Genomic DNA, 22,339 nt, shown 5'->3' on the forward strand with positions numbered 1-22,339 from the left:
TTCTAAGCCCTTGGGGAATACAAAACGAAGAAATGTCATATTCCCTGCCCTCAAAGAGCTTATGCTCTTAACAGGGCAGATGGAAGAATTGTGGTATTTGTTTAGTGTTTACTGTGTGGCAGGTGCCTCAGTGGATACTGGCAAATTGGGTTGGACACATTCCCTGTCCCACATGGGGCTCACAGTCTCAATCCCCATTTTGCAGGTGAGGTAACTGAGGCATGGAGATCCTGGTGGTTTATTGTTTATTGTGGCCCACTGGGCACAATGCAGTGTTCTAAGCCCTTGGGGAATACAAACAAAACAAAGAAATGTCATATTCCCTGCCCTCAAAGAGCTTACGCTCTTAACAGGGCAGATGGAAGAATTGCGGTATTTCTTTAGCGCTTACCGTGTGCCTGGTATGACGGTGGATACTGGCATATCGGGTTGGACACATTCCCTGTCCCACGTGGGGCTCACAGTCTCAATCCCCATTTTGCAGGTGAGGTAACTGAGGCACGGAGATCCTGGTGGTTTATTGTTTATTGTGGCCCACTGGGCGCAATGCAGCTTGGGGAATACAAACAAAACAAAGAAATGTCATATTCCCTGCCCTCAAAGAGCTTACACTCTTAACGGGGCAGATGGAAGAATTGTGGTATTTCTTTAGCGCTTACCATGTGCCCGGTACGACAGTGGATACTGGCAAATCGGGCCGGACACATTCCCTGTCCCACGTAGGGCTCACAGTCTCAATCCCCATTTTGCAGGTGAGGTAACTGAGGCACGGAGATCCTGGTGGTTTATTGTTTATTGTGGCCCACTGGGCGCAGTGCAGCTTGGGGAATACAAACAAAACAATGTCATATTCCCTGCCCTCAAAGAGCTTACACTCTTAACAGGGCAGATGGAAGAATTGTGGTATTTCTTTAGCGCTTACCGTGTGCCAGGTACCACAGTGGATACTGGCAAATCGGGTCGGACACATTCCCTGTCCCACGTAGGGCTCACAGTCTCAATCCCCATTTTGCAGGTGAGGGAACTGAGGCACGGAGAAGTGAAGTGGCTTGCAGACAAGCGGCGAAACCGGGATTAGAACTCACGACCTTCTGCTTCCCAGGCCTGTGCTCTATCCAGGTTACACCAGGCTACTTCTCTAAGTAAGACCTGTCTGGAGCAGGGGAGGAGACCAGTCTACTTCTTGAAAATGGCTTCTGTGAACGGCTCACTTCACCACAATGGTCTGAGCGTTGTCCAGGCTCGAATTATTTGTTTGTAGTTGTCTCCGAAGGGATGGTAGCTGTGCTCTTTGGGACGTTTCTGGCTCCCAGAGGGTAACCATCTTTACGACTACTGGACTTTGAACAGCCCTGCCTGAAAAGGGCACCTTCAACCACAATGCTCTTGACCTCTTACGCTGCTCTTGAGAAGCAGCGTGGCTCAGTGGAAAGGAGCACGGGCTTTGGAGTCAGAGGTCATGGGTTCAAATCCTCGCTCCCGCATTTAGCTGTGTGACTTTGGGCAAGTCACTTCGCTTCTCTGGGCCTCAGTTCCCTCATCTGTAAAATGGGGATGAAGACTGTGAGCCCCCCGTGGCACAACCTCATGACCTTGTATCCCCCCAGCACTTAGAACAGTGCTTTGCACATAGTAAGCGCTTAATAAATGCCATCATTATTATTATTATTATTACGTTCATTGCCGTCTTTGTGTTCTTTTCAATCCCCAAAATACCCTCCCAAACTTTGCTCCGCATTGGGCTCGGACGATTCCCCCGGAGTGATCAGAAAAGGATTAGCACCCTCCCGGGGGCCAATCCAACTCTGATAAACCAGGGTCTCCTAATGCTGGAATCAAATAAGTCCTGCATGGTAAGGGAGCCTAGCCCCTGGTTCCTTCCTGCCCATGCAATATTATTATTGTTGTTATTGTTATTATTATTATTATTATTATCATTGTATTTAAGTGCTTACTATATGCAAAGCACTGTTCTAAGCGCTGGGGTTGATGCAAGGTTGATCAGGTTGTCCCACATGGGGCTCACAGTCTTAATCTCCATTTTACAAATGAGGTCTCTGAGGCCCAGAGAAGCAAAGTGAATTACCCAAAGTCACCCAGCTGACAAGTGACGGAGCCGGGATTAGAACCCATGACCTCTGACTCCCAAGCCCAGGCTCTTTCCACTGAGCCACACAGCAATAGTAAAATAGTAAATAGTAAAAGGAGCAACCCCGGGGCTGAAGCATATGCCGGCACGTCGCTCAAGGGAGAATAATAATAATAGTAATGATAATGATGATGGCATTTGTTAAGCGCTTACTATGTGCCAAGCACTGTTCCAAGCACTGGGGGGATACAAGGTAATCAGGTTGTCCCACGTGGGGCTCACAGTCTTAATCCCCATTTTACAGCTGAGGGAACTGAGGCCCAGAGAAATTAATTGACTTGCCCAAAGTCATTCATTCATTCAGTCGTATTTATTGAGCGCTTGCTGTGTGCAGAGCACTGTACTAAGCGCTTGGGAAGTACAAGTCGGCGACATATACAGTCCCTACCTAACAACGGGCTCACAGTCTAGAAGGGGGAGACAGACAACAAAACATGGAGACAGGTGTCAAAATCATCAGAACAAATAGAATTAAAGCTAAATGCACAGAGGCCCAGACAAAACCAAGCATACTAACAAAATAAAATAAATAGAATAAATATGTACAAACATATATACACATATACAGGTGCTGTGGGGAAGGGAAGGAGGTAAGATGGGGATGGAGAGGGGGACGAGGGATCAATAAATACGATTGATTGATGTTTTGTTGTCTGTCACCCCCTTCTAGACTGTGAGCCCACTGTTGGGTAGGGACCGTCTCTATATGTTGCCAACTTGGACTTCCCAAGCGCTTAGTACAGTGCTCTGCCCACAGTAAGCGCTCAATAAATAGGATTGAGTGAATGAATGAGGGTGACGTGGCTCTCCCGGGCGTCACGCCCCCGCCGGACCGTCAGCCAATGAGAAGGCGCGCCGGGGGGTCACGTGCCCTTGGGGGGGGAAATCCCTGCCCCTTTCCAAGATGGCCGCCTGCGGCTTCTCACGGGGCGGAAGTGGCGGCCCGAAGGGAGCCCTGCCCTCAACCAAGATGGGGGCGGGCGGGGGGCACCGGAAGTGAAGGCCTCTGGCCATGGTGAGGTGGGCATGAAGCCGGTCCGGGCCGTGGCGGCATGGCTGCTGCTGCTACTGCTGCTGCTGTCGTCGCCGCCATGGCCGCCGCGGGTCGGGGCGGTGGAGCCCATCAGCCTGACGCTGGCCCTGGCGGGGGTCCTGACCGGCTACATCTCCTACCCGAGCCTCTACTGCTACTTCACCGAGTGCTGCGGCCGGAAGCGGACCCTCAGCCGCGAAGGTCAGACAAGCCAACACAGACAAGCCCATCTTCCTCAGACAGACAGACAGACAGACAGCCCTGTTTCCTTTTTGTGTTGTTTTCAGTCATTCATTCAATCGTATTTATTGAGCCATTACTGTGTGCAGAGCACTGGACTAAGCGCTTGGGAAGTCCAAGTTGGGCAGCCCAGCCCACCTTCTTCATCCATCCATCCATCCAGTCAGTCCTATTTCATTCATTCAATCGTATTTATTGACCGTGCTTAACAAATGTTATTATTATTATTATTGAGCAATCACTGGGTGCAGAGCACTGGACTAAGCGCTTGGGAAGCCCAAATTGGGCGGCCCAGCCCACCTTCTTCATCCATCCATCCAGCCAGCCAATCCTGTTTCATTCATTCAATCGTATTTATTGAGCGCACATAGTAAGCGCTTAACAAATGCTATTATTATTATTATTATTATTGAGCCCTCTGTGCAGAGCACTGGACTAAGCGCTTGGGAAGTCCAAGTTGGGCGGCCCAGCCCACCTTCTTCATCATCATCATCAATCGTATTTATTGAGCGCTTACTATGTGCAGAGCACTGTACTAAGCGCTTGGGAAGTACAAATTGGCAACATCTAGAGACAGTCCCTACCCAACAGTGGGCTCACAGTCTAAAAGGGGGAGACAGAGAACAAAACCAAACATACTAACAAAATAAATAGAATAGATATATACAAGTAGAATAAATAAATAAATAGAGTAATGAATATGTACAAACATATATACAGGTGCTGTGGGGAAGGGAAGGAGGTAAGATGGGGGGATGGAGAGGGGGACGAGGGGGAGAGGAAGGAAGGGGCTGAGTGTGGGAAGGCCTCCTGGAGGAGGTGAGCTCTCAGCAGGGCCTTGAAGGGAGGAAGAGAGCTAGCTTGGCGGATGGGCAGAGGGAGGGCATTCCAGGCCCCGGGGAATACCTTCTTCATCCATCCATCCAGCCACTCCTATTTCATTCATTCAATCGTATTTATTGAGCGCACATAGTAAGCGCTTAACAAATGCCATTATTATTATTATTAAGCCCGCACTCTGTGCAGAGCACTGGACTAAGCGCTTGGGAAGTCCAAGTTGGGCGGCCCAGCCCACCTTCTTCATCCATCCATCCAGCCAGTCCTATTTCATTCATTCAATCATATTTATTGAGCACACATAGTAAGTGCTTAACAAATGCCATCATTATTATTATTATTATTGAGCGCACACTGTGTGTACAGCACTGGACTAAGCGCTTGGGAAGTCCAAGTTGGGCGGCCCAGCCCACCTTCTTCATCCATCCATCCAGCCAGTCCTATTTCATTCATTCAATCATATTTATTGAGCACACATAGTAAGTGCTTAACAAATGCCATCATTATTATTATTATTATTGAGCGCACACTGTGTGTACAGCACTGGACTAAGCGCTTGGGAAGTCCAAGTTGGGCAGCCCGGCCCACCTTCTTCATCCATCCATCCAGCCAGCCAGCCCTATTTCATTCATTCAATCGTATTTATTGAGCACTTACCGTGTGCAGAGCACTGGACTAAGCGCTTGGGAAGGACAAGTTCACTCATTCATTCATTCCATCGTATTTATTGAGCGCTTACCGTGTGCAGAGCACTGTACTAAGCACTTGGGAAGGACAGGCTAGGCTTGGTAAGTCCAAGTTGGGCAGCCCAGCCCACCTTCTTCATCCATCCATCCATCCAGCCAGTCCTATTTCATTCATTCAATTGTATTTATTGAGCACACATAGTAAGTGCTTAACAAATGCCATCAGTATTATTATTATTATTATTATTGTTGTTGAGCGCTCACTGGGTGCAGAGCACTGGACTAAGCGCTTGGGAAGAACAAGTTGGGCTTGGGAAGTCCAAGTTGGGCAGCCCAGCCCACCTTCTTCATCCATCCATCCAGCCAGCCAGTCCTATTTCATTCATTCAATCATATTTATTGAGCGCTTACTGTGTGCAGAGCACTGGACTAAGCGCTTGGGAAGGACAAGTTCATTCATTCATTCAATCGTATTTATTGAGCGCTTACTATGTGCAGAGCACTGGACTAAGGGCTTGGGAAGTCCAAGTTGGGCAGCCCAGCCCACCTTCTTCATCCATCCATCCAGCCAGCCCTATTTCATTCATTCAGTCGTATTTATTGAGCGCTTACTGTGTGCAGAACACTGGACTAAGCGCTTATCCAGCCAGCCAGCCAGTCCTATTTCATTCATTCAATCGTATTTATTGAGCGCTTACTGTGTGCAGAGCACTAGACTGTGAGCCCACTGTTGGGTAGGGACGGTCTCTATATGTTGCCAACTTGTACTTCCCAAGTGCTTAGTCCAGTGCTCTGCACACAGTAAGCGCTCAATAAATACGATTGATTGATTGACTAAGAGCTTATCCATCCAGCCAGCCAGTCCTATTTCATTCATTCAGTCGTATTTATTGAGCGCTCACTGTGTGCAGAGCACTGGACTAAGCGCTTGGGAAGTCCAAGTTGGGCAGCCCAGCCCACCACCTTCATCCCGGCTCCTCCACTTGTCAGCTGTGTGACTTTGGGCAAGAAACTTAGCTCCTCTATGCCTCAGTTCCCTCACCTGTGAAATGGGGATGAAGACTGTGAGCCCCCCCGTGGGACATCCTGATCACCTTGTAACCTCCCCAGTGCTTAGAACAGTGCTTTGCACATAGTAAGCACTTAATAAATGCTATCATCATTATTATTATTATTTGTTTGCTAGGCACTTACCACGTGCCAGGCACCATTCTAAGAGCTGGGGTGGAAACCAGCAAATTGGGTTGGACCCTCTCCCTATCCCACTTGGGGCTCACGGTCTCCATCCCCATTTTACAGATGAGGGAACTGAGGCACAGAGGAGTTAAGTGACTCGCCCAAGGTCATGCAGCAGACAAATGGCAGCAAGCCTTGTGACTCCCAGGCCCATGCTCTATCCCTATGCAGCAAACCTTGTGACTCCCAGACCCGTGCCCTGTCCCCGTGCAGCAGACAAATGGCAGCAAACCTCGTGACTCCCAGGCCCGTGCCCTATCCCCATGCCATACTGCTTCTCTGTCGCTGGTTATCGATTGATCTGTGCTATGTACTGAGCGCTCGCTTGCTTTATGGAGAGCCCCGCACAAAACGCTTGGGAGGGCACACTCCAACAGAGTCGGTCGATGGGACCCCTGCCCACAAGGAGTTTAGAGGAGGAGTTGGGCGTTAAAAACAGAGTATTGGATTGGTTTCATCACACCCCACAGACAAACGTTTGAAGTCAATACCTGCTGATGACAAAGTAAGAAATGATCTTTAGGAGGCGTGAAGATGGAGCCATCTAGTCTCGGCTTGCTACCGCTTCAGCAGAACCCTTTCATTTTGGCCTCATGATGGCTTCTGCTTAGTTACTCGGTTTGATGAAGAAAAATTGGATCTGGCACCTGCAGTATTGGGGAACATCCAGCTCCTCCATTTTACTCGCTTTTGGCCCACTAAACATCCGCCATACACCCCCTGGCCTGGAGTGCCCCCCCCCTCCCCACATCCGCCAAGGTAGCTCTCTTCCTCCCTTCAAGGCCCTACTGAGAGCTCACCTCCTCCAGGAGGCCTTCCCAGACTGAGCCCCCTCCTTCCTCTCCCCCTCCTGTCCCTCTCTATGCCCCCCGCCTTGCCTCCTTCCATTCCCCACAGCACCTGTATATATGTATATATGTTTGTACGTATTTATTACTCTATTTATTTTACTTGTACATATCTATTCTATTTATTTTATTTTGCTAATATGTTTTGTTTTGTTCTCTGTCACCCCCTTCTAGACTGTGAGCCCACTGTTGGGTAGGGGCCGTCTCTATGTGTTGCCAACTTGTACTTCCCAAGCGCTTAGTACAGTGCTCTGCCCACAGTAAGCGCTCAATAAATACGATTGATTGATTGATTGATCCATCCAGCCAGTCCTATTTCATTCATTCATTCGTATTTATTGAGTGCTTACCGTGTGCAGAGCACTGGACTAAGCGCTTGGGGAGGACAAGTTCATTCATTCATTCATTCACTCACTCGTATTGAGTGCTTACTGTGTGCAGAGCACTGGACTAAGCGCTTATCCATCCATCCATCCAGTCCTATTTCATTCATTCAATCGTATTTATTGAGCGCTTACTGTGTGCAGAGCACTAGACTGTGAGCCCACTGTTGGGTAGGGACTGTCTCTATATGTTGCCGACTTGTACTTCCCAAGCGCTTAGTACAGTGCTCTGCACACAGCAAATGCTCAATAAATACGATTGATTGATTGATTAACTAAGCGCTTATCCATCCAGCCAGCCAGTCCTATTTCATTCATTCAGTCGTATTTATTGAGCGCTCACTGTGTGCAGAGCACTGGACTAAGCGCTTGGGAAGTCCAAGTTGGGCAGCCCAGCCCACCACCTTCATCCCGGCTCCTCCACTTGTCAGCTGTGCGACTTTGGGCAAGTCGCTTAGCTCCTCTGTGCCTCAGTTCCCTCCCCTGTGAAATGGGAATGAAGACTGTGAGCCCCCCATGGGACATCCTGATCACCTTGTAACCTCCCCAGTGCTCAGAACAGTGCTTTGCACATAGTAAGCGCTTAATAAATGCCATCATTATTATTATTATTATTTGTTTGCTAGGCACTTACCACGTGCCAGGCACCATTCTAAGAGCTGCGGTGGAAACCAGCAAATTGGGTTGGACCCTCTCCCTATCCCACATGGGCCTCACGGTCTCCATCCCCATTTTACAGATGAGGGAACTGAGGCACAGAGGAGTTAAGTGACTCGCCCAAGGTCATGCAGCAGACAAATGGCAGCAGGCCTTGTGACTCCCAGCCCCGTGCTCTATCCCTATGCAGCAAACCTTGTGACTCCCAGACCCCTACCCTGTCCCCATGCAGCAGACATGTGGCAGCAAACCTCGTGACTCCCAGGCCCGTGCCCTATCCCCATGCCATACTGCTTATCTATCGCTAGTTATCGATTGATCTCTGCTATGTACTGAGCGCTCGCTTGCTTTGCGGAGAGCCCCGCACAAAACGCTTGGGAGGGCACACTCCAACAGAGTCGGTCGATGGGACCCCTGCCCACAAGGAATTTAGAGGAGAAGTTGGGCATTAAAAACAGATTATTGGATCATTTTCATCACACCCCACAGACAAAACGTTTTCAGTCAATGCCTGCCAATGACAAAGGAAGAAATGATCTTTAGGAGGCGTGAAGATGGAGCCTTCTAGTCTCGGCTGGCTGCCGCTTCAGCAGAACCCTTTCATTTTGGCCTCATGATGGCTTCTGCTTAGTTACTCAGTTTGATGAAGAAAATTTGGATCTGGCACCTGCAGTATTAGGGAACATCCAGGTCCTCCATTTTACTCGCTCTTGGCCCGCTACACATCCGCCATACACCCCCTGGCCTGGAATGCCCCCCCTCCCCACATCTGCCAAGCTAGCTCTCTTCCTCTCTTCAAGGCCCTACTGAGAGCTCACCTCCTCCAGGAGGCCTTCCCAGACTGAGCCCCCTCCTTCCTCTCCCCCTCCTCCCCCTGTCTATCCCCCCCCGCCTTACCTCCTTCCCTTCCCCACAGCACCTGTATATATGTTTGTGCGTATTTATTACTCTATTTTACTTGTACATAGCTATTCTATTTATTTTATTTTGTTAATATGTTTTGTTTTGTTCTCTGTCACCCCCTTCTAGACTGTGAGCCCACTGTTGGGTAGGAACCATCTCTATGTGTTGCCAACTTGTACTTCCCAAGCACTTAGTACAGTGCTCTGCCCACAGTAAGAGCTCAATAAATACGATTGATTGATTGATTGATCCATCCAGCAAGTCCTATTGCATTCATTCAGTCGTATTTATTGAGTGCTTACCGTGTGCAGAGCACTGGACTAAGCACTTGGGAAGGACAAGTTCATTCATTCACTCGTATTTATTGAGCGATTACTGTGTGCAGAGCACTGGACCAAGCGATTATCCATCCAGCCAGTCCTATTTCATTCATTCAAACATATTGAGCGCTTACTGTGTGCAGAGCACTAGACTGTGAGCCCACTATTGGGTAGGGACCGTCTCTATATGTTGCCAACTTGTACTTCCCAAGCGCCTAGTACAGTGCTCTGCACACAGTAAGCGCTCAATAAATACGATTGATTGATTAAGTGCTTATCCATCCATCCAGTCAGTCCTATTTCATTCATTCAATCATATTTATTGAGCGCTCACTGTGTGCAGAGCACTGAACTAAGTGCTTGGGAACTCCAAGTTGGGCAGCCCAGCCCACCACCTTCATCCCGGCTCCTCCACTTGTCAGCTGTGCGGCTTTGGGCAAGTCGCTTAGCTCCTCTGTGCCTCAGTTCCCTCCCCTGTGAAAGGGGATGAAGACTGTGAGCCCCCCCATGGGACGTCCTGACCACCTTGTAACCTCCCCAGCGCTTAGAACAGTGCTTTGCACATAGTAAGCGCTTAATAAATGCCATCATTATTATTATTATTATTTGTTTGCTAGGCACTTACCACGTCCAGTCACCATTCTAAGAGCTGGGGTGGAAACCAGCAAATTGGGTTGGACCCTCTCCCTATCCCACGTGGGGCTTACGGTCTCCATCCCCATTTTACAGATGAGGGAACTGAGGCACAGAGGAGTTAAGTGACTCGCCCAAGGTCATGCAGCAGACAAATGGCAGCAAGCCTTGTGACTCCCAGACCCATGCTCTATCCCTATGCAGCAAACCTTGTGACTCCCAGACCCCTACCCTGTCCCCATGCAGCAGACAAATGGCAGCAAACCTCGTGACTCCCAGGCCCCTACCCTGTCCCCATGCCATACTGCTTATCTGTCGCTGGTTATCGATTGATCTCTGCTATGTACTGAGCGCTCACTTGCTTTGTGGAGAGCCCCGCACAAAACGCTTGGGAGGGCACACTCCAACAGAGTCGGTCGATGGGACCCCTGCCTACAAGGAGTTTAGAGGAGGAGTTGGGCGTTAAAAACAGATTGTTGGATTGGTTTCATCACACCCCACGGACAAACGTTTTCAGTCAATGCCTGCCGATGACAAAGTAAGAAATCATCTTTAGGAGGCGTGAAGATGGAGCCATCTAGTCTCGGCTTGCTACCACTTCAGCAGAACCCTTTCATTTTGTCCTCGTGGTGGCTTCTGCTTAGTTACTCGGTTTTATGAAGAAAAATTGGATCTGGCACCTGCAGTACTGGGGAACATCCAGCTCCTCAATTTTACTCGCTTTTGGCCCGCTACACATCCGCCATACACCCCCTGGCCTGGAATGCTCCCCCTCCCCACATCTGCCAAGCTAGCTCTCTTCGTCCCTTCAAGGCCCTACTGAGAGCTCACCTCCTCCAGGAGGCCTTCCCAGACTGAGCCCCCTCCTTCCTCTCCCCCTCCTCCCCCCTCTATCCCCCCCGCCTTACCTCCTTCCCTTCCCCACAACACCTGTATATATGTTTGTACGAATTTATTACTCTATTTATTTTACTTGTACATATCTATTCTATTTTATTTTGTTAAAATGTTTTGTTTTGTTCTCTGTCACCCTCTTCTAGACTGAGAGCCCACTGTTGGGTAGGGACCGTCTCTATGTGTTGCCAACTTGTACTTCCCAAGCACTTAGTACAGTGCTCTGCCCACAGTAAGCACTCAATAAATACGATTGACTGATTGATTGATTGTACAAATAAAATAAATAGATTAGATAGGTTAGATAGATTGGATAGATAGATAGATATATTAGATAGATAAATAGAGAGATTAGATAGATAGATTGATTAGATAGAGGCACCAAGAGGCACAGGTCTTGCGTTGCCAGGAATTGCCCCAGTGCCTTAGTTCCTCTCCCAAAACCAGGAAGATGGGGCTTTTGAAAGAAAATACTGTGAGCGGGAAGTTAGGACAGAGCAGGCGTGGCGAAAATGCTGCTTAGTCTGCGACGATTTAAAGCAAAATTGGACCCAGGTTTGTCCTCAGCCTGCACCTTTAAGGTTGCCCGACAGCTAGAAGCGGCTGCCAGTCTCGTCAGGTTGGTCTGATTCCTTCAGGTGCCTGCTTGGCTGGTCATTCTTAAAGGAATGCTTGCCGTTTCTGACTTCTAACTTGCTTTCTCGTACGCAGCGCTTCAGAAGGATTTGGACAGGAAACTCTTCGGACAGCACCTGGCAAAGAAAGTGATTCTGAACGCGGTATCGGGGTTCATAAGCAACCCGAAGCCCAAGAAACCTCTCACCCTGTCTCTGCACGGATGGACTGGCACAGGCAAAAATTTCGCCAGCAAGATCATCGCCGAGAATATTTACGACGGCGGCCTGAAGAGTCACTACGTCCATCAGTTTGTATCCACGCTACACTTTCCACATGCCCAGAACCTCAATCAATATAAGGCAAGATTGCAATTTGGAGTCCTCTTTGAGTAGCCCGGGTGGTGGGGAGGGTGTGCCTGCTGGAGATTCTTGGCGTATGAAAGTTCCGTCTGAAAATGTTTATAAAATACATGGACTCTTTGATTTTGCAAATCTCAAAGCCTACGCGTTCAGGCACTGTTTTATGTTGATTTGGTAAAGCAAGATCCGTCCCGGTTCTCAAAGTCCTGCTGTGTTTCAGCGCTTAGCGCAGTGTCGAAGAGTAAGCACTTCAATACCATTATTATTATCATTGGTGTTTAGCCCATTTTATGGTGTTTGTCAAGCACTTACTGTGTTCCGGGCACTGTACTAAGCGCTGGGCTGGAGACAAGTTTAGCAGTTGGACACAGTCCCTGTCCCACGTGGGGCTCACAGTCTTAAGCAGCGTGGCCCAGTGGAAAGAGCACAGGCTTTGGAGTCAGAGGTCATGGGTTCAAATTCCGACTCCGCCAATTGTCAGCTGTGTGACTTTGGGCAAGTCACTTCACTTCTTTGGGCCTCAGTTCCCACATCTGGAAAATGGGGATTAAGACTGTGAGCCCCACGTGGGACAATCTGATCACCTTGTGTCCCCTCAGCGCTTAGAACAGTGCTTTGCACATAGTAAGCGCTTAACAAATGCCATTATTATTATTATTATTATTAATCCCCATTTTCCGGATGAGGTAACCCAGACACAGAGAAGTGGCTTGCCCATGGTCACAGAGCAGGCAAGTGGCAGAACTGGGATTAGAACCCGGGTCCTTCTGACTCCCAAGCCCATGCTCTTTCCACTAGGCCACACTGCTTCTCTACGTGTCAAGCCCTGTTGGTTGCTCTGGTGTAGATAACAAGGTCATTCATTCATTCATTCATTCAATCGTATTTATTGAGCACTTACTGTGTGCAGAGCACTGTACTAAGCGCTTGGGAAGTACAAGTTGAATCAGATCAGTCACAGTCCCTGCTCCAGTGGTGGTGACAAATTCCATATGTTTCCACTCAGTGTAAGTAGGAAGCCATGGAACCATATAAAGCAGATGGATATAAAGATTTGAAATTCACTTGCTATTAAGTATCATTGAGTTCTGGCCCATACTACCTGATATTATATTATATTTATTTATTTTACTTGTACATATCTATTCTATTTATTTTATTTTGTTAATATGTTTTGTTCTCTGTCTCCCCCTTCTAGACTGTGAGCCCACTGTTGGGTAGGGACCATCTCTATATGTTGCCAACTTGGACTTCCCAAGCGCTTAGTACAGTACTCTGCACACAGTAAGTGCTCAATAAATATGATTGATTGATTGATATTAAAAATGGGGCTTGAGGGTAGACTTCATTGCAGGGCTTCGTAAGTACGGTTAAAGGAAACAAACTAAAAGGGAAAGACTAATACGTAGGAGGGAGAACAGGTATTGAATGCCCATTTTACAGTTGTAGTGGAGAATTAAAGAGCCAGCGTTTTACAGTTGGGGAAACTGAGGCACAAAAATGCCTCATGCCTCATAGAGAAGCAGCGTGGCTCAATGGAAAGAGCCCGGGCTTTGGAGTCAGAGGTCACGGGTTCAAATTCCGGCTCCGCCAATTGTCAGCTGTGTGACTTTGGGCAAGTCACTTCACTTCTCTGGGCCTCAGTTCCCTTATCTGTAAAATGGGGATTAAGACTGTGAGCCCCCTGTGGGACAACCTGATCACCATGTAACCTCCCCAGCACTTAGAACAGTGCTTTGCACATAGTAAGTGCTTAATAAATGCCATTATTATTATTGTGACTTGTGCTTAGTAATAATTGTGGTGTTTGTTAAGCACTTACTGTTAGCCAGGCGCTGTACTAAGCACTGGGGTGGTTACAAGCAATCAGGTTGGACACAGTCCTGACCCACATGGGCTCACCGCCTCAATCCCTATTTTACAGATGAGATAGCTGAGGCCCAGAGAAGTGAAGTGACTTGCCCAAGGTCACACAGCCGACGAGGGGCGGAGCTGGGATTAGATCCCATGACCTTCCGACTCGCCGGCCCGTGCTTTTTCATTTGGCCATGCTGCTTCTATTATCTTTATTTTCATCATCATCACTATTATCATCATTATTATCATTGGTGTTATTAATAATAGTGTTATTAATAATAACATTAATGATAATAAGTCCCCCCACTGATGGGGGGGTCGTAAATTGGTATTCTGTTGAGGGAAGGATTAAAATCACCCCCCCCACGTTTTATTATCTCTTCGATTCAGTTGCATCCTTAGATTTTGTGTTGGAGAATTAAAGAGCCAGCGTCAAGCTAGAATTCTAGGAAATTGTTTTGGTCCAGTAGACGCGTTTTTAGATGAAGAATTTTCATGCTTTGATCAGTCCCTCCTATTACGCCGTACTCTCAAGTTCAAATTCGTGTGTTGGTTCTGAGGGTCAGACTGACCGAGGTGTGATTTAAATTAGAAAAATCATTTCTGGAATAATGGGAAATCAAATCCCTGCAGCCCCGGGGCAGAAACCTAATCTGGAGGGAAGGAAAGAGTCGTTCCAGGAAAGATTTATTTCCCAAACCAGTCAACCCCATCTACTGCCCACCTCCCCAAACTCCATAGCCTGAAGCGCAGAATTTTATCGGCCTTTTCCCTTTCATTTTGTTTCCTTTATATGAAGCACTACAACAATGTCACTCCCCAAGCCATGGTTTTATTAGGGCAGATCCAGAGTAAAGGAGAGTTGTGTCGCCCTTTTTGAGAATTCAGTTCTGGGCCAGAACTCAGTTGTGAATAAGCGCGTAATTCACTCGATACGTGAATTTCAAAACTTGGGATTCATCAACTTGATATTCCAATGTCATCTTTTGCAGTTTCATATTCTTAGTGAGTGGAAGCACGTGGAATTTGTCACCACAGGAAATTGTGCAGGCAGGAAATGCTCCCACAGCTCTGTTATAACCCAGCTTGCGTTAGTGCAGCCCTTTTGCATCTAAGAAAACTCGTCCAAGTATTCACTGTCCAACACCGTATCACGCTGTGTCCAGACAGCTTCACGTTCAGAGAACCTTCCCTCATGTTCTCACTGTGAAAACCATGGAACTGAGTGTGTGGTTGGATAAATTCATGGATGAGAGGTTCATAATTTGTTTAAAGAGGTAAAGTTAGGGATGTTAGAAGGTTTGAGGAGGATGGAACTTGTATGATAGATGTTAGTTCTCAATCAGTGCTGTTTATTTTATGGTATTTAAGTGCTTACCGTGTGCCAGGCACTGTCGTAATATTGCTTGGGAGAGTACAACACAATTGGTAGAAATGGAGGTATTTGAAGAAAAAGTTAGGGATGCCAAATTGCATATTTATTTATCACCATGATGTTATATGCCAAAGGAGCGCAACTCTTCACGTTTGTTCTGACGAGCACCCTTGGGTCCATCTTTTATAGGCAGGGTACTGGGCAAGGTGGACCACTTTTTGGTTTAAGAACCTGTCTGTACCTTTTCTAAAACGTCCTGCAATCTTAGAAATACAGTCGATGGATTTTGAGTTGCTTGCAAGAAGTAGAAAAAGCTTCCCTTAACTTGCTTAAGGGAAGGTCTTTGGCAAGTTACTCATACTGCTAGGCCTTATTTTCCCCATGTATAAAAATTGAAAAAGAAAGCTTGGTATCTGCTTCTTAGGGGTGCTTTGAAGAAAGAAATAGGATTGTAGATGATTTTTGAAACTCCTTGGTACAAAATTAATGTGTTTTTAGAAAAAAGATTCTCATTAGTTTGTTATGGGGAGTTAGGTAATGGCCAGGCCACCGTGTTGGGTTTTTTGTTTTTTTTTTTAATGGTATTTAAGTGCTTACTCTGTGCCAGGTGCTGTACTAAGTGTTGGGGTAGATGCAGGATAATCGGGTTGGACACAGTCCCTGTCCCACATAGGGATCACGGTCTTAATCCCCATTTTACAGGTGAGGTAACTGAGGCACAGAGAAGTGAAGGGACTTAACCAAAGTCCCACAACAGATAAATGGCGGAGCCGGGATTAGAAACCAGGTCCTCTGACTCACAGACACGTGCTCTTTCCACTAGGCCATACTGCTCTTTTAGAGGCAGGATACTGGGCTATGTGGACCACTTCTTTCTTTTTTAAGAGCCCATCCAGACCTTAGCATGGCATTGAGGTGAAATATTTGAACCCATGAGCCAGGTCATGGGTTCAAATCCCGACCACCAGTTGTCAGCTGTGTGACTTTGGGCAAGTCACTTCACTTCTCTGTGCCTCAGTTACCTCATCTGGAAAATGGAGATTAGGACTGTGAGCCCCCCATGGGACAACCTGAGCACCTTGTGACCTTCCCAGCGCTTAGAACAGTGCTTTTCACATAGTAAGCGCCTAATAAATGCCATCATCATTATTATTATTATATTTGAAAGCCCTGCTTTTTGAGCTAGTTTAGATATCTGTGGAATTGGGAATGCCTTTGGGCATGCTTAGGGGAAGCAGCAAGGCATAGAGGATAAAGCATGGGCCTGGGAAAGTCATGGGTTCTAATCCCACCTCCGCCACTTGTCTGCTGTGTGGCTTTGGGCAAGTCACTTCACTTCCTCTACCTCAGTTACCTCATCTGCAAAATGGGGATTAAGACTGTGATCCCCATGTGGGAAAGGGACTGTGTCCAGCCCGATTTATTTGTATCCACCCCAGCTCTCAGTACAGTACCTGGCACACTGTAAGCGCTTAACAAATACCACAATAATCATAATTATTTTGTGAGTGTTTTTTCACTTTAATTCTAGGACCAGTTGCAGTTATGGATTCGGGGAAATGTGAGTGCGTGCTCCAGGTCTATCTTCATATTTGATGAGATGGATAAAATGCCCTCTGGACTCATAGACGCTATTAAGCCATTCCTAGACTACTATGATTTGGTAGATGGGGTGTCCTATCAGAAAGCCATCTTCATCTTTCTCAGGTAAGATGGGATTATAGAGGTATGAAGGTCTGAGTGGTTTTGTTTCATAAACAGCTGAAATTTCCTCTTACACAGTAATGCAGGAGCTGAAAGGATAACAGACGTGGCTTTGGATTTCTGGAAGAGTGGCAGAGAAAGAGAAGAAATAAAGCTCAAAGACATGGAACATGCATTATCTGTGTCCATCTTCAATAATAAAAACAGTAAGTGATACCTGTGTCTGTTAAGGGTGACAACCAAGCCATCTTCTCCCTGGCACCCCCCGCCCCCCAAAATTGGGTCAAGGCTGGGTATGGAAGAGTGGTGAAAATCGTCCATCGTGTTTGTTTTACCCCATGTTACCAGAGCAGCAGGATGTGTTCCATCTGCCAAAATTAGGAGCCAGGCACTGAAGAGCCTTTCCCAAATCCGTGAAGGTTTGGGGGTTACTTTGGGATTGGAACGAAGTCCCAGTTGGGTTGTCCCCCAAAGGCAGAATGTTATCAATCAATCAATCAATCGTATTTATTGAGCGCTTACTCTGTGCAGAGCACTGTACTAAGCGCTTGGGAAGTACAAGTTGGCAACATATAGAGACCGTCCCTACCCAACAGTGGGCTCACAGTCTAGAAGGGGGAGACAGAGAACAAAACCAAACATATTAACAAAATAAAATAAATAGAATAGATATGTACAAGTAAAATAAATAAATAGAGTAATAAATGTGTACAATCATATAGTCCCAGTTGGGTTGTCCCCCAAAGGCAGAATGTTATCAATCAATCGTATTTATTGAGCGCTTACTGTGTGCAGAGTACTGTACTAAGCGCTTGGGAAGTACACGTTGGCAACATCTAGAGACGGTCCCTACCCAGCAGTGGGCTCACAGGCTAGAAGGGGGAGACAGAGAACAAAACAAAACATATTAACAAAATAAAATATAGAATAAATATGTACAATAAAATAAATAAATATGGTAATAAATACGTCCCCCAAAGGCAGAATGTTATGATCTGCTCACTCCCACAAGTTTCTCGGGGTGGGGCGGGGAAGGGGCTGGATCCGTTTCGAAGGAAACTGAGTCCCTGGCATGGCTCTAGCTCCACTTTCGTCATTTGCATTCATGTCTGTCACCCCCACAAGACTGTCAGCTTGTTGTGGGCGGGGAATGTGTCCGTTATATTGTTATATTGTACTCTCCCAAGAGCTTAGTACGGTGCTTTACACACAGTAAGCACCCAATAAATACGATTGAGTGAATGAATGCCCTGCACGCGGCGCTCAATATATCCGATCGACTGACGGACTGATCTCGCCCCACTGGGACCCCCAGTTTAGGAGCTGTCCTGGTCTAGATACCCCCCAGTCAAGGCACCTGAGGCCCAGAGTGGATTTCACTGCAGCTGTTGTGGATTGGTTCACATGGTAATCCCAAACCACTAAGGACCTCTGGGGAGTGCCTTTCAAGCCCTGAACTTTGGAACACCAATCAATCAGTGGTATTTATTGAGTGCTTACTATGTACAGAGCACTGTACTAAACACTTGGGAAAGTCCAGTGCAACAGAGTTGGTAGAATGGACCCATATTCATCATCATCAGTGGTATTTATTGAGCACTTGCTATCAGTGGTATTTATGGAGCATTTATGTCATCTGGTATTTATTGAGCACTTGCTATCAATCCATGGTATTTATAATAAAAACTGGTATTTGTTAAGCGCTTACTATGCCAGGCACTGTAGAGAGCGCTGGGGTGCTGACAAGCAAATCAGGTTGGACACAGTCCCTGTCCCACCTGAGGCTCATAATCTCAATCCCCATGGTACAGATGAGGTAACTGAGGCCCAGAGAAGTGAAGTGATTTACCCGAGGCCACACAGCAGACAAGTGGCAGAGCCAGGATTAGAACCCGTGACCTTCTGGCCCCCAGGCCCGGGCTCTATTCATTCAGTCGTATTTATTGAGCGCTTACTGTGTGCAGAGCACTGTACTAAGTGCTTGGGAGAGTACAATACAGCAGTAAAGAGACACATTCCCTGCCCACAACAAACCTCACTCTGTTTATGGGAGTTGCAAAGTTCGACACGGTTGTGCTTTTGGAATTTCTTCCCCTAACACTCAGAGAAACTTTGTTAATTTAGCAAAGGGGAGAGGTGAGGGGATTAGGATATTTAATGTAGTAAGAGTATTTTTTGAGCGTTTTATGGCTGCAGTGCTCGGTCCTAAGCATTTGGCAATATGGTGTAATAATTTGGAAGCCAGGTCCTTCACTGTTTGAAGTTTTCTTGTTTTTAAATCCTGATTTATTTATTTTTTAACCTGCCAGCGTATATGTCAGTTCACCAGCTCAGTAAGGTTCTCAGAACCTATATCAGTTTACCTTTTGACATATGACTAAAGGTAGTCTCTTGCCTCCTACAAATCAAAGACTTATAGCCAATCATATCGCTATTTCTAAAAAATCTTTGAACCATATAGATTCATTCATTCAATCGTATTTATTGAGCGCTTACTACACTGTTCTAAGCGCTGGGGGATACAAGGTGATGAGATTGTCCCACGTGGGGCTCACAGTTTTAATCCCCATTTTACAGATGAGGTAACTGAGGCACAGAGAAGTTAAGTGGCTTGCCCAAGGTCACACAGCTGACAAGTGGCAGAGCCGGAATTCGAACCCATGACCTCTGACTCCCAAGCCCGGGCTCTTTCCACTGAGCCACGCTGCTTACCCAACAACAGGCTCGCTGCTATTTGTGTTACCACTGATCGGTTCTGTTTTTGAGGGTAAACAAGTGTTTCATGTTTAACTCAATCCTCTTTCTGTTAAAAAAAAAAAAAAGCTAACAAAGCCTAGACTTATGTCAATAGTGTTTTTGTGTCATGACCCCATTATCAGTTAGTTGAGAGTACTGTGGAGTTTTGCCGCCCCAAATCATCACTATCAACACACTCTGTGGGTAGAGTAGACCCTGGGGGAACATAAAACAGAAGTCAAAAATACAGTTCCCGTCCTTGAGAAGTTTGTAGTGTGGGGCAATTCACCTATCTGTTAAGAGTGACATTAAGTGTATTTAAAGAATTTGCAGACGTAATCCCCTCTTGGCATCTCACCCGTCGAGTTTCCAGTCCTCTACCATTCTCGGCTATGGGAGGGAGTGTCAAGGAGAGGCCTACCCGTTCCGTTCCCAGCTTGGGAAGTGGCTAGCGAGTGGAAGGCAACCTGCTACAAGTCAAAACTCACCCGCATTGGGCGGCAGCGGCACGGGAGGGTCGAGGGCTGAGATTCAAGTTGACCGCGCGGAAGGAGGCGATGGTCCACCACTTCCATATTTTGACCAAGAAAACTCTGGATCGGATCCACTACCAAGACGATCGCAGGTGGAGGTGGGGCGTTCTGGGAGAGATGTCACCGTGCCCTCGCTGTGGGTCGGAGGCGACTCGACGGCCTAAGACAAGGCAGGCTTGATACTGTAAATGAATCAAGCTGATGATGCCATCGGGTAGAACGACAGAGGCTTCAATCAATCAATCATATTTATTAAGCACTTACTGTGTGCAGAGCACTGTACTAAGCGCTTGGGAAGTACAAGTTGGCAGCATATAGTACAAGCTGGCAACATGTTGGCTTCAACTCGTGCTTCTTGCAGAAAACGTTTATTTTGTGTTAGGGAAATCTGCAGACTGGCCAAGTTACATTAGGAGCAGCTGTATTGTGGGTTGGTAGGAAGAAAGCACAAATAGTGCTGATAGGAATTGTCTTTTTATCTTCCCCACTGAGGATGATCCAGGAACTTTGTCATATATCTGATTCTGTCTCCTCATCGCCTGTACTTACGTAGTATTTCTTGATGTTTTCTTGCTGTGTGACTTTGGGCAAGTCACTTAACTTCTCTGTGCCTCAGTTCCCTCATCTGTAAAACGGGGATGAAGACTGTGAGCCCCACGTGGGACAACCTGATCACCTTGTGTCCCCCCAGCACTTAGAACAGTGCTTTGCACATAAGTAAGCGCTTAACAAATGCCATCATTATTATTATTATTATTATTTTCCCAGGTGGCTTCTGGCACAGCAGCTTAATAGACAAGAACCTCATCGATTATTTTGTGCCATTTCTCCCCCTGGAATACAAACACCTGAAGATGTGCATCAGAGTTGAAATGCAATCACGAGGCTACGAAGTTGATGAGGACATTGTCTCGAGGGTAGCGGACGAGATGACCTTTTTCCCCAAAGAGGAGAAAGTGTACTCTGATAAAGGCTGCAAAACTGTGTACACCAAGTTGGATTATTACTATGATGACTAAATACTTCAGGGTGCACTAAATCGGCACTGGATAAGAATATATCTGAAGTGGAACCAGTTTGGGCTCTTTTACTCCTTGTCCTCGAAGAAGAGGAAAAGCCTTTTAGGACTTGCGAAGACGATTTCTACGAGAACTTTTGGAGGAAAGCGTCGGAGCCGCAGCGTTGTAACAAAAAAATTATCTCTTTCTTTTGGAGGAGTCTTCTTGAGTTACGTAAGAACAGACACCAGTGATGGAAGGGTTGATAATTACGTATCACATTTTTTGGAATGGTGCCAATTATTTTTGTAATCACATTTTAATTACAGAGGTTTGTTTTGAGGAAGAAGGCGAAACAGGTTTTAATGTAAAATGTCAGGTCTAATTTTTAATGAGAAGTCCCAGTTTTTTGCAGTACCTCACTAATCATGTCCTCCGTGCAGAAAACCAAAGCACAAATGATCTGAAATGCATTTCATAAAGCAGCTCTGTCAGAAGCTGAAAAAATTGAAGAATACTCTCTTGGTCTGAAGTAGAGGAAAGGAATAATGAAGTTATCACTTTAGGTTTATCCAGATGGGCAGAAAGATTTATAGTACAAATAATCTGGAAGGTGGCGCGTAAGGCTGTTTACACGTAAGTTGTGATATGTTCTTTTTAATGGAGCCGCGTGGACATGAATGGTATCGATGATTATAATTATGGTATTTATTAAGCGCTTACTACTTGCCTAAGGATGTTACTAAGCGCTTGGGGTCAAAACTGAAGATTAGGGTAATTTAACAGATCCCACGGTGACAAAGTTTAGGGTCAAAATCAGCCTCTTGAGCCCTGACTCTAAACGTATTTCCAGCCGAAAGCTAATATCAGTTTTCCCCACTGGAGCCTAATTCCAGGTTTACTTGAGTTGCTGGCTGGATTAATTGCCCATATCTTCAAAGCCTTCCCCTATCATCGCATTTTATTTTAAAATACTGAAACTACCTGGGAAAACAGTGTAAATGCATCACCTAAAAGTGGTTTTATTTATAAATATAAGTGACTCCAATTTTACAATAAAACTTGATTTTCTAGTCTGAATAAATGTCTTAAGGGAAAACCTTTCCCATTTGCCTCCTTTTTCACTGAGTCTTTCTGGTATAAGGAGAAAGCCTTTGGGTGGGTGAATTTTCTATATAGATCTTTATATTTGGAAAAAGTTTGTCAGTTTTTAACTTCATTATTTCTCTACACTTCCTCTTTGGGCACCTTTCAGTAAATATTAACTCACTTGGCTTGATTATAATTCTCAGATTTGCAAAACAGTGTGCAACCTTGGTGTTGTAAAAGCCTGCTGAACG

The 22,339-nt window shown here is 46.4% G+C and overlaps 1 protein-coding gene across 1 annotated transcript; it reads left to right on the forward strand.

The window, feature by feature from the left end:
- The first annotated feature begins 3,175 nt into the window (after positions 1-3,175).
- Positions 3,176-22,079, forward strand: TOR1A (torsin family 1 member A). The gene is made up of 5 exons (XM_038744623.1): positions 3,176-3,383; positions 11,531-11,796; positions 16,560-16,735; positions 16,811-16,938; positions 20,770-22,079. Exons 1-5 carry the CDS (start codon positions 3,176-3,178, stop codon positions 21,018-21,020), a joined length of 1,029 nt encoding a protein of 342 aa, XP_038600551.1. The 3' UTR covers positions 21,021-22,079.
- The last annotated feature ends 260 nt before the right edge of the window (positions 22,080-22,339 follow it).

Source organism: Tachyglossus aculeatus, chromosome 4 (genome assembly GCF_015852505.1).
Source record: "Tachyglossus aculeatus isolate mTacAcu1 chromosome 4, mTacAcu1.pri, whole genome shotgun sequence".
Classification (NCBI taxonomy): Eukaryota; Metazoa; Chordata; class Mammalia; order Monotremata; family Tachyglossidae; genus Tachyglossus; species Tachyglossus aculeatus.